The sequence below is a fragment of the Panulirus ornatus genome, chromosome 4, assembly GCF_036320965.1.
Source record: "Panulirus ornatus isolate Po-2019 chromosome 4, ASM3632096v1, whole genome shotgun sequence".
Taxonomy (NCBI): domain Eukaryota; kingdom Metazoa; phylum Arthropoda; class Malacostraca; order Decapoda; family Palinuridae; genus Panulirus; species Panulirus ornatus.
Window position 1 is genome coordinate 18,336,852 of NC_092227.1, and position 13,009 is coordinate 18,349,860.

At 43.3% G+C, this 13,009-nt stretch overlaps 1 protein-coding gene across 3 annotated transcripts in view; it reads right to left on the reverse strand.

Annotated features, from left to right (window-relative positions):
• The window catches only part of LOC139765906 (kinesin heavy chain-like), a 909,514-nt gene that overhangs the window by 305,264 nt on the left and 591,241 nt on the right, over positions 1–13,009 (reverse strand). For all 3 annotated transcript variants that reach the window (XM_071693874.1, XM_071693867.1, XM_071693860.1), the window contains exon 4: positions 3,967–4,092. In XM_071693874.1, coding sequence (XP_071549975.1) covers positions 3,967–4,092 — 126 coding nt within the window. The remainder of the gene's footprint in view (positions 1–3,966; positions 4,093–13,009) is intronic.

A 13,009-nucleotide genomic window follows, 5' to 3' on the forward strand; every position in this document is an offset into this window, starting at 1 on the left:
ATATTACCATGGCAACGGCCCCAGGAACTATGCAGACGGACCTAAATGGAGAATGATCCCGTCTTATGTTATACTGGGAGGAGGAGAGTTGTATGGGAGAACTCTGGTATACTGGGAGGATGATGGTTGCATGAGAGAACTCTGGTATACTGGGAGGATGATGGTTGTATAGGAAAACTCTGGCGAAGAACCCCAGTAAACTGGGAGGCTGACAGTACCGGGGGAGAACCCCAGTTTACTGGGAGGACAAAGGCTAATGCCACGCCATCTGAGAAGCGCCGGTCCCATGGTTATTATTACCTGTCACATTGTTCTGATGACCAGATCTACTTGGCTGGTGAACCTCAGCCGGTGGGAGGCGCGCGACTGCTGGTACGTAATGGACATATACGTCCGACGCCCAGACTCACGAACAAACATGAAATCATCAATATAATATGGTGCCGCGTGTTATGTGTTTTTCCCTTTTCAAACGGTTTCAAATGCTTCAAGATACTCTCTGGCTTAGAATGAAGACAGTGTATGTTTCAACAAAGCGCTGAAGCTATTCAGAATCAACGAACTTTTCTCCAATATATATATATATATATATATATATATATATATATATATATATATATATATATATATATATATATATTTATTTATATTTTATACTTTGTCGCTGTCTCCCGCGTTTGCGAGGTAGCGCAAGGAAACAGACGAAAGAAATGGCCCACCCCCCCCATACACATGTATATACATACGTCCACACACGCAAATATACATACCTACACAGCTTTCCATGGTTTACCCCAGACGCTTCACATGCCTTGCTTCAATCCACTGACAGCACGTCAACCCCGGTATACCACATCGCTCCAATTCACTCTATTCCTTGCCCTCCTTTCACCCGCCTGCATGTTCAGGCCCCGATCACACAAAATCTTTTTCACTCCATCTTTCCACCTCCAATTTGGTCTCCCTCTTCTCCTTGTTCCCTCCACCTCCGACACATATATCCTCTTGGTCAATCTTTCCTCACTCATCCTCTCCATGTGCCCAAACCACTTCAAAACACCCTCTTCTGCTCTCTCAACCACGCTCTTTTTATTTCCACACATCTCTCTTACCCTTACGTTACTCACTCGATCAAACCACCTCACACCACACATTGTCCTCAAACATCTCATTTCCAGCACATCCATCCTCCTGCGCACAACTCTATCCATATATCTATATATATATATATATATATATATATATATATATATATATATATATATATATATATATATATTTATTTATTATATTTATTATACTTTGTCGCTGTCTCCCGCGTTTGCGAGGTAGCGCAAGGAAACAGACGAAAGAAATGGCCCAACCCCCCCCTATACACATGTATATACATACGTCCACACACGCAAATATACATACCTACACAGCTTTCCATGGTTTTTTTTTTTTTTTTTTGCTTTGTCGCTGTCTCCCGCGTTTGCGAGGTAGCGCAAGGAAACAGACGAAAGAAATGGCCCAACCCACCCCCATACACATGCCTTGATTCAATCCACTGACAGCACGTCAACCCCGGTATACCACATCGCTCTAATTCACTCTATTCTTTGCCCTCCTTTCACCCTCCTGCATGTTCAGGCCCCGATCACACAAAATCTTTTTCACTCCATCTTTCCACCTCCAATTTGGTCTCCCTCTTCTCCTCGTTCCCTCCACCTCCGACACATATATCCTCTTGGTCAATCTTTCCTCACTCATTCTCTCCATGTGACCAAACCATTTCAAAACACCCTCTTCTGCTCTCTCAACCACGCTCTTTTTATTTCCACACATCTCTCTTACCCTTACGTTACTTACTCGATCAAACCACCTCACACCACACATTGTCCTCAAACATCTCATTTCCAGCACATCCATCCTCCTGCGCACAACTCTATCCATAGCCCACGCCTCGCAACCATACAACATTGTTGGAACCACTATTCCTTCAAACATACCCATTTTTGCTTTCCGAGATAATGTTCTCGACTTCCACACATTCTTCAAGGCTCCCAGAATTTTCGCCCCCTCCCCCACCCTATGATCCACTTCCGCTTCCATGGTTCCATCCGCTGCCAGATCCACTCCCAGATATCTAAAACACTTCACTTCCTCCAGTTTTTCTCCATTCAAACTCACCTCCCAATTGAATTGACCCTCAACCCTACTGTACCTAATAACCTTGCTCTTATTCACATTTACTCTTAACTTTCTTCTTTCACACACTTTACCAAACTCAGTCACCAGCTTCTGCAGTTTCTCACATGAATCAGCCACCAGCGCTGTATCATCAGCGAACAACAACTGACTCACTTCCCAAGCTCTCTCATCCCCAACAGACTTCATACTTGCCCCTCTTTCCAAAACTCTTGCATTCACCTCCCTAACAACCCCATCCATAAACAAATTAAACAACCATGGAGACATCACACACCCCTGCCGCAAACCTACATTCACTGAGAACCAATCACTTTCCTCTCTTCCTACACGTACACATGCCTTACATCCTCGATAAAAACTTTTCACTGCTTCTAACAACTTGCCTCCCACACCATATATTCTTAATATTCTTAATTTTTTTTCTTTCCCCAACAGAGAAAATAGAGAGAGACACCATCTTTAGCTCGAAGCAACTCTAGAGTCGTTGTTTCACAACACTGATACTTACTGATTAATTAGTGAATCATCTTTACTGTAAGGTTTCTTTTTTTTTTACTAGGAGTAGAATTAACTAAAAGAAAAAAAAAAATATTACATCTCATATCGCCTAAATCATCCATCGATGATCAGAATTATACTAAAACGCATTTGAACGTATGAGGTCTTGTTTCTATCATGGAGGGACCTGGATTTTTCGCCACGATGGATGTGGACGTAAGTTTCAAATATTGTAAAACCCTGCACCAGGCGCGCGGCGCGGTGAGCGGGTCGGAGCGGATCAGGCTGAGCGTCCACAGGGTAAACGAGGGAGCGCGGCCATTGCTCTCACTCACCATGATAAACTGTGGTGTGACGTACATGTGTCCCACACAACACGTTATGTACGTCACCCTCAATACCACCAGTAAGTTTCCCGTCACCACCACAGACAACGTGACCAGGGCAGCACAGCCTTACAAAGCCTCTCTCAGTGTTTACAAGCAGCTCAAGTTTCGCGTGCAACATCACCTACGCGAGTCAGGCAACACGCTGGCCATGGATGGTAAACAATATTCTCACAGCTCTCGCACATCGCAACAGAAAACCCGTCATATGTATATTCTGGTAATTCATATAAGGATACAACCCAACTTTAGAGATTATAAGTAAACGTTATGTTAGAACAGTGGTAAAACCTTACGTCCACTGACATCACTGAGATATGTCACGAGACGAGAACACGACGATAGTGCCTCCCACACACACACACACACACAAGGTTGCGCAGCTTACGATTCACACTTGAACGAACCACTCCGAGTATTTCCCGCGTCTCTCAGTGCGCTCATGCAGCACAACCATTGTGAGCTATCGAGGAAAGCTTTCTCCTCCCTGTCTGAAAGCAGCGTCTAGCATATACACTTTTTTTTATTTGGTACTTACCCGAAAGTCACGTCAATTCTATCTCGCACAGAATTTAAGGAGGCACACAATATACGTTTTGCCTTTGTATATGTGTATACATGAGATCTTTCTGAGCATCTTTAGCCCAACACTTTAAAATTTCTGTGTGTGTGTGTGTGTGTGTGTGTGTGTGTGTGTGTGTGTGTGTGTGTGTGTGTGTGTGTGAGGGGGGTGTTCTGTGTCAAACGCTCAAAAGACACTGGTGTGTTGTGCTCGATGAGATCTGAGTAATGTCAACACTGGCTTACGAATTATCCTCAATTCCCCCCCCCCCCCCCCCACACACACACACATACACACATAAATAGGTAATACAGCTATCGTACTCACCGTCGAGCAAGTCTCTGATCTTGTCCATGTAGATCTCGAAGTAGGATACCTTGATGTGGAACTCAAGCGCCTCCTCCATATTGTAGATATGGTTGAATATGTCGTGGACGATCCTTGGGATGATACCTGAGGGTGAAACATTGGGGGTTAGTACCAGGTAACACACATTACGTTCAGGTAACACAGGTAACCATCACGTGGGTCAATAGTAGGTAACACAGATAACATAAGTGATATTAGGTAATATGGGTCAGTGTCACGTAATACAGGTCAGCACCAGATAACACAGGTCAGTATTATGCAATACAGATAATCCAGTTTAGGACAAGGACACGCAGGTTAATACCAAGTAACATGAGTTAGAACTGGGTAATGCGTCAGTATCTGGTATCAGGTCACACAAGTCATCAACAGGTAACACAGTTAAGTGTCAGGTAACACAATTTAGTATTAGGTAATACAGGCCAGTGTCAGGTAGCACAGTATTAGGTAATACAGGCCAGTGTCAGGTAGCACTAGGTATCAAAATTCAGTTCAACGGACACATGTCATCACAAGGCAGCAGCTTCAGAGGAAGGAAAATCATTTGCCTCTCAGAGAGGGGCAGATCACAAATTTTAGGAAGACAAGAGAAGATGAAGACTTCCAAAGTTTAGTGGTGTAAGAAAGGAAACAAACAACACACCGGCCACACAGTGTTAATGTGACGCAAAAGCTTGCTAAGTACTAAGCGGTCTAGCCACTGGCGGGGATTTACAATCGGCCACTTTACGTCGAACAGTGATATCCATCAGCTTCCAGAGCACTGAAACTAGACTGATCAATGAGGAACTACTTTAGTGCTTATGTCTTCATTAGCAAATCAACATGTGCCAATTTCCTCTCTAACAATAGGTATTGAAGAGATCTGACAGCGGAACACATTTCTTTTGAAAATCCTAGTCATAAAAGAACTAAACTTTTTAACAACTCGGTTTTTACTTTTCAATACAATGTATGATTCCAATTTTCATTATTGTTGGTTGCGCACAGAATGTTAAGCAATTCTCGGACAAATAATCGTATATTGCTCCGCACACTGAACTGAAAGCCTAATTCAGCTACGAAGATTACGCCGTTTCGACCTACAATGTCCCACGCATCTTTTTGTTTTATATAAGTTTTTATTTATTGATGTGTTTGTAGTCTGTAGGTTATTTGTTATGACGCTTTATATCCTTACCCTATTTCTAAGATCCTTCCTTACATCATTATAAATGTAATATGAATGCATGACTCATCGACGGTATGAAAATATATTCAATCTATTGTGGTTCACTCTCCTTACACCTGTGACTTGAAAAGCCTAGTATTATATGCCGCGGCAGCAGCTTCAGTCATGTGGATGTTTTCAATTCCTATTTCCATGAAATTAAGCTTTAATTTCAACCATTCAGGATTTCTATCCAGTTTACACACACACACACACACACACACACACACACACACACACACACACACACACACACACACACATATATATATATATATATATATATATATATATATATATATATATATATATATATATATATATATATATATTTTTTTTTTCTTTTTTTATACTTTGTCGCTGTCTCCCGCGTTTGCGAGGTAGCGCAAGGAAACAGACGAAAGAAATGGCCCAACCCCCCCCCCCCCCATACACATGTATATACATACGTCCACACACGCAAATATACATACCTACACAGCTTTCCATGGTTTACCCCAGACGCTTCACATGCCTTGATTCAATCCACTGACAGCACGTCAACCCCGGTATACCACATCGCTCCAATTCACTCTATTCCTTGCCCTCCTGCATGTTCAGGCCCCGATCACACAAAATCTTTTTCACTCCATCTTTCCACCTCCAATTTGGTCTCCCTCTTCTCCTTGCTCCCTCCACCTCCGACACATATATCCTCTTGGTCAATCTTTCCTCACTCATCCTCTCCATGTGCCCAAACCACTTCAAAACACCCTCTTCTGCTCTCTCAACCACGCTCTTTTTATTTCCACACATCTCTCTTACCCTTACGTTACTCACTCGATCAAACCACCTCACACCACACATTGTCCTCAAACATCTCATTTCCAGCACATTCATCCTCCTGCGCACAACTCTATCCATAGCCCACGCCTCGCAACCATACAACATTGTTGGAACCACTATTCCTTCAAACATACCCATTTTTGCTTTCCGAGATAATGTTCTCGACTTCCACACATTCTTCAAGGCCCCCAGAATTTTCGCCCCCTCCCCCACCCTATGATCCACTTCCGCTTCCATGGTTCCATCCGCTGCCAGATCCACTCCTAGATATCTAAAACACTTCACTTCCTCCAGTTTTTCTCCATTCAAACTCACCTCCCAATTGACTTGACCCTCAACCCTACTGTACCTAATAACCTTGCTCTTATTCACATTTACTCTTAACTTTCTTCTTCCACACACTTTACCAAACTCAGTCACCAGCTTCTGCAGTTTCTCACATGAATCAGCCACCAGCGCTGTATCATCAGCGAACAACAACTGACACACTTCCCAAGCTCTCTCATCCCCAACAGACTTCATACTTGCCCCTCTTTCCAAAACTCTTGCATTATATATATATATATATATATATATATATATATATATATAATTTTTTTATTTTGCTTTGTCGCTGTCTCCCGCGTTTGCGAGGTAGCGCAAGGAAACAGACGAAAGAAAATGGCCCAACCCACCCCATACACAATGTACACACACACACGCAAATATACATACCTATACATCTCAATGTACACATATATATACACACACAGACACATACATATATACCCATGCACACAATTCACACTGTCTGCCCTTATTCATTCCCATCGCCACCTCGCCACACATGGAATACCATCCCCCTCCCCCCTCATGTGTGCGAGGCAGCACTAGGAAAAGACAACAAAGGCCCCATTCGTTCACACTCAGTCTCCAGCTGTCACGCAATAATGCCCGAAACCACAGCTCCCTTTCCACATCCAGGCCCCACACAACTTTCCATGGTTTACCCCAGACGCTTCACATGCCCTGATTCAATCCACTGACAGCACGTCAATCCCGGTATACCACATCGATCCAATTCACCCTATTCCTTGCCCTCCTTTCACCCTCCAGCATGTTGAGGCCCCGATCACACAAAATCTTTTTCACTCCATCTTTCCACCTCCAATTTGGTCTCTCACTTCTCCTCGTTCCCTCCACCTCCGACACATATATCCTCTTGGTCAATCTTTCCTCACTCATTCTCTCCATGTGCCCAAACCATCTCAAAACACCCTCTTCTGCTCTCTCAACCACGCTCTTTTTATTTCCACACATCTCTCTTACCCTTACATTACTTACTCGATCAAACCACCTCACACCACGCATTGTCCTTAAACATCTCATTTCCAGCACATCCACCCTCCTGCGCACAACTCTATCCATAGCCCACGCCTCGCAACCATACAACATTGTTGGAACCACTATTCCTTCAAACATACCCATTTTTGCTTTCCGAGATAATGTTCTCGACTTCCACACATTCTTCAAGGCTCCCAGGATTTTCGCCCCCTCCCCCACCCTATGATTCACTTCCGCTTCCATGGTTCCATCCGCTGCCAGATCCACTCCCAGATATCTAAAACACTTTACTTCCTCCAGTTTTTCTCCATTCAAACTTACCTCCCAATTGACTTGACCCTCAACCCTACTGTACCTAATAACCTTGCTCTTATTCACATTTACTCTTAACTTTCTTCTTTCACACACTTTACCAAACTCAGTCACCAGCTTCTGCAGTTTCTCACATGAATCAGCCACCAGCGCTGTATCATCAGCGAACAACAACTGACTCACTTCCCAAGCTCTCTCATCCACAACAGACCTCATACTTGCCCCTCTTTCCAAAACTCTTGCATTCACCTCCCTAACAACCCCATCCATAAACAAATTAAACAATCATGGAGACATCACACACCCCTGCCGCAAACCTACATTCACTGAGAACCATTCACTTTCCTCTCTTCCTACACGTACACATGCCTTACATCCTCGATAAAAACTTTTCACTGCTTCTAACAACTTGCCTCTCACACCATATATTCTTAATACCTTCCACAGAGCATCTCTATCAACTCTATCATATGCCTTCTTAAGATCCATAAATGCTACATACAAATCCATTTGCTTTTCTGAGTATTTCTCACATACATTCTTCAAAGCAAACACCTGATCCACACAGCTCTTCCCCAATCTGATGCTCTGTACATGCCTTCACCCTCTCAATCAATACCCTCCTATATAATTTACCAGGAATACTCAACAAACTTATACCTCTGTAATTTGAGCACTCACTCTTATCCCCTTTGCCTTTATACAATGGCACTATGCACGCATTCCGCCAATCCTCAGGCACCTCACTAAGAGTCATACATACATTAAATAACCTTACCAACCAGTCAACAATACAGTCACCCCCTTTTTTAATAAATTCCACTGCAATACCATCCAATATATATATATATATATATATATATATATATATATATATATATATATATATATATATATATATATATATATTATTCTATTTATCATACTTAGTCGCTGTCTCCCGGGTTAGCGAGCCAGCGCAAGGAAACACTAAAGAATAGCACAACCCACCTACATACACATGTATATACCTAAACGCCCACACACGCACATATGCATACCTATACATTTCAACGTGTACATACATACATATATACAGATATATACATATATATACATGTATATATTCATACTTGCTGCCTTCATCCATTCTCGTCGCCACCCCACCCTGCCACACATGAAATGGCAAAACCCCTCCCTCCGCGCCGCGCGAGGTAGCGCTTGATTACAAGATTACAGGAAATTAACGAGGAGAGGACTGATAAATTTCTGCGAAAGCTGTGTGTTGTACTGGGTGATGAGTGGGTAGTTCCCGTCCCACACCTCTCGGGGAAACTGTGGCAGAGAACAGAGGGAGGAAGCTTCCACCGTATGGCCCTCTCCTCAACGCCACTGAACGCAGCGTCTCTCACATGAAATGGGAAGTAAAGTGGAGGAGTTTAATGGGTGACCCAGATGCAGCTCGAGCCGCGCGCTACGCCATGCGTGGAGGGAGCACCAGCCGTGGTAGTTCGCCGGGAAGACCGTTCACAATCATACACAGGCGTATTACGGCCAGCCACTCTGTCACATTTTTCCAGAGGTGCTTTGCGGAGGGGAAATGGTCTGAATGGATAAACATAACTTGGGCTATCTAAACGTTATTACCTTTATCTTACTAGAGACGTTTGTGTCACTTGTATCTCGCTGACGTTAAGAAGCGTAGGCTATTAGAAAAGTTTTTTTGAGTGTACAAATTGGAAAATGACATCTCTTATAATTTCAGATTGAAGCAAACAATATACCAAAAAGTTTAAAAGCATCTAATAATAATCAACAAAATCCAAACGCAAATCATTTCAACTCTACATAAATCCAGTTCGATTAAAAATAGTTCACGGACACAGTTGTCGGCATTGTTTGGGTAATTGCCACTTTCCAAAGCGAACTGCTGCTCCTGATGCTGAAAGGCTCATTGTTGAGATAAAACTGTTCATTGTCATTTCTGGGCCTCAATGTCTAATTCACTTAGACAATGTTTAAATCACAACCAAAAATCGAAAATCCCATCAACTAGTCGAAATAGGACGAGAAAATGTCATTTTCGGACTGAAATAAAGCTAAAGGTATGTGTGTATTTTCCATATATATATTCTTTCATATTTGTCCGCCGTTTCCCGCGTTAGCGAGGTAGACGAGGAAAGGAGGTATTCGTGATGCAGGTAACCCAACTTGCCCCGATACAACACTATAGCCTTTTGCGGACCTTCTTACCTGAGTGTGTCCAGTAAGGGGTTGTCTGTCTACATAATTCTAATTTATGTCCAATTCAATATCTTTTTAATATCATATATATATATATATATATATATATATATATATATATATATATATATATATATATATATATATATAACCGCATCAGTCAGATTCAGCTGCTGTTCCTGTCCATCATTCCTATAATCATTCTATTCTGTGATCAATAAGGTCATATCATCCCCGTTATTGATACTGTCAATTCGAATGACAATGAACTGTGTTATGGCTTGGTAATATCTTAGTTCTACAAACCCTCGGGTGTCATTACTAAACCTCTAGATTAAGTCTCGGTACTTATCATCTCGTGAGATATACCTTTGACAACGCAGACAACAGACTGCATATCTCCGGCTGTCTCTCTTGTTAACTATCATTAATATTCACTCAGATATCCTGGTCTTCACCTCCAAGGCAACACTCTTTGACCCAGCCACCTATTTGAGCTTCACACACTTTAGTGTCCTGCTGGTTTACCGTAAACTCGCCTCCGACAACTGTTAGAATCGTTTGTCATGTGTTTTTTTTTACTGTCCTATTTCAGATTAATATAAAATTTACATCTTTCCTAATATGTTCCTTAAGCTTAATCGACCTTGTTTTGAGGTTCATAATCTTGTAACTAACGATCGTTTTCTACAAGTTTCATGTCTCCAGCGTCCAACCTGACAAGAACGTCCAAGAGACACTACTCAACCTGTCCGTGTGGGAGTGAATAAATAAACTGCTGGACGACCTAGGTATGAAAGCAAACCTACATCCTAGTTTACAACACATATATATACTTGATCAGTTACTAAAGGCAGGGCAGACAGTCCCGGCACAATGCGTCTCTTCCACCATCGGTCGGTATCGGAAACTGGTTGATGGTTCGCTGCTCTGTCAACATGAGGGCTCCTGCCACACCCAGATCCATTCGCTCTACATAACTAGACCTCTGCTCAGCGTCCCCGCACATTATCTTTTTTTTTCCTCTCCCGTTACACCTCTCATATATGGTGGTCATACTAGTAACCGAAGATAGAGTCCAAAAATTCTGTAGCGACACATGTAAACACTGAGTATTCTCTACAATACACAAGGGAATTGATAACAAAGTTTTGGATATTTATGATAAGTAGCTTCCATGAGAATATGGAAAATACTCTTCCAAAATTGTTCACCAGAAAAGAGTGTTCGGAGAATACCAAGCAGCTAGTATTACAACCCCATTCATCACGGTGGGTTTAAGTCAGGAGGGAAGTACTTCCCTGGGCGGCTGCTGTCCACAATCTACTGACACGGTGGGTGTAAGATGGTTCCGGCCATCACTGTAACACTCCAAGGTCAGGAGGACAGTACTTCCCCGTTTGGCTGCTCTCTAGTGACACGGAGGGCGTACGGTGGTTCCGGGCACCATTCCAATACTCCTAAACCACGAAGGAAATATTTCTCTGGGATTCTGCAGTCTTTACCCTTTCAACAGTCTGGTGGCAAGGGATGTGTCACAACTCTCTAGTAGTGGAGGATGTAATAAATCCGTTAGGTGGTGGAGAATGTCATATTCTTCTGGTAGTGGAGACTGTGTCACATCCCCGTGGTGGTGGAAGCTGTGTCACGTCCCTTTAGATGTGTGACATATCCGTCTGGCGATGGAGACTGTCACATCCCTCTCGTGGTGGCGGTTGTGTCACATCCTTCTTGTGATGGAGTCTGTGTCACATCCGTCTGTTAGTGGACACTGTGTCACATCCTCTAGTGATGGAGACTGTGTCACATCCCTCTCATGATGGAGACTGTGTCACATCCGTCTGTTGGTGGACACTGCGTCACATCCCCTAGTGATGGAGACTGCGTCACATCCCTCTAATGGACACTGTCACATCCCTCTGGTGGTGGCGTCTGTCACATCCCTCACGTGATGGTGACTATCACATCCGTCTGGTGGTGGAGACTGTGTCACCCGCTTCGCAGGTCACATGACTGTCATGTTCTCACAACGGGAGAGGACGGTCCACCACCCTCGCCCTGACACCACCAGTCGTACTCAGTGCACCACTGACCGATGGACCAGTACCTACGTCACGGGTACGGAAACAGTGCGTACGTTACGGGCGTATGGATATCATGCCTCAGTAATAACAGGACAGACCCGAGGGCGTATATCAACATCTCACTACGCAAAAATATTCAGTGTGAAGGAAGTGAACTTGCCAAAAAGGAAATAAGATATAAAAACACCCGAGAATAGCTATAAACCAGATTCATTATCAAACAGAATGAGAATTGATAAATAAATAAATAAACGGATATGTGATTAGAGAAATAAACGGGAGATGAAATAATCTGGAGGAGTAAATAATGAAGTTGTTGCTATCCTTCCAAGGCTCGTTGGCAAGCTCCTCCCTCCAGCACCTACTTCACTGCAATCATCAGTAATGGAATGTCGCGGGATTATAAGAGGTCTCATAAATCCTCACATTCAATAACTTTAACAAATACGATTTCAATTACAGTCTCATGACAGTGGGACCTTAATACCCATTAGTTATATTACTTCTAGCGGGATTAATTTCTTCTTGACAACGGCTAATGAACTACTTTCATTATATACTATTACCCTAACGAGTGGTACCCAAGCATGCCCAACAGACGTACTCATCATGTTAGTCCAAACCCGACGTCGTCGACTCCACCTCCAGCAGTGGCAGGTACCAAGACAGACGTTCTCTGCACCCTGCCAGGTCTGACCCATTAGTGGAGAGGAAGGGTCACGTTGGGCTTCAGGCCCTCACTAAATTCGATAACTGTGGTCTTGTTAACCGAACTCTGGTCCGTAATATGTTTCTCGTGAGGCTGGTGGTGTGTCTTCTTCAACACCTAGTAATATGAAATGTTCTGAACTCAGTTTTTCCATTCTAGGAAGGACCTAGCAAGCAACCTCGCCGTGCTACCTGCGCCTTCTACCCCAGTACTGGGACAGTGGGACCAACTTGTCTACCCAGTCGAGCACAGGGCTTTTCCATCCCACCTGCTGGGAGATATGAGGCCCTTTATTCCATCCACACGGCCCAAGAG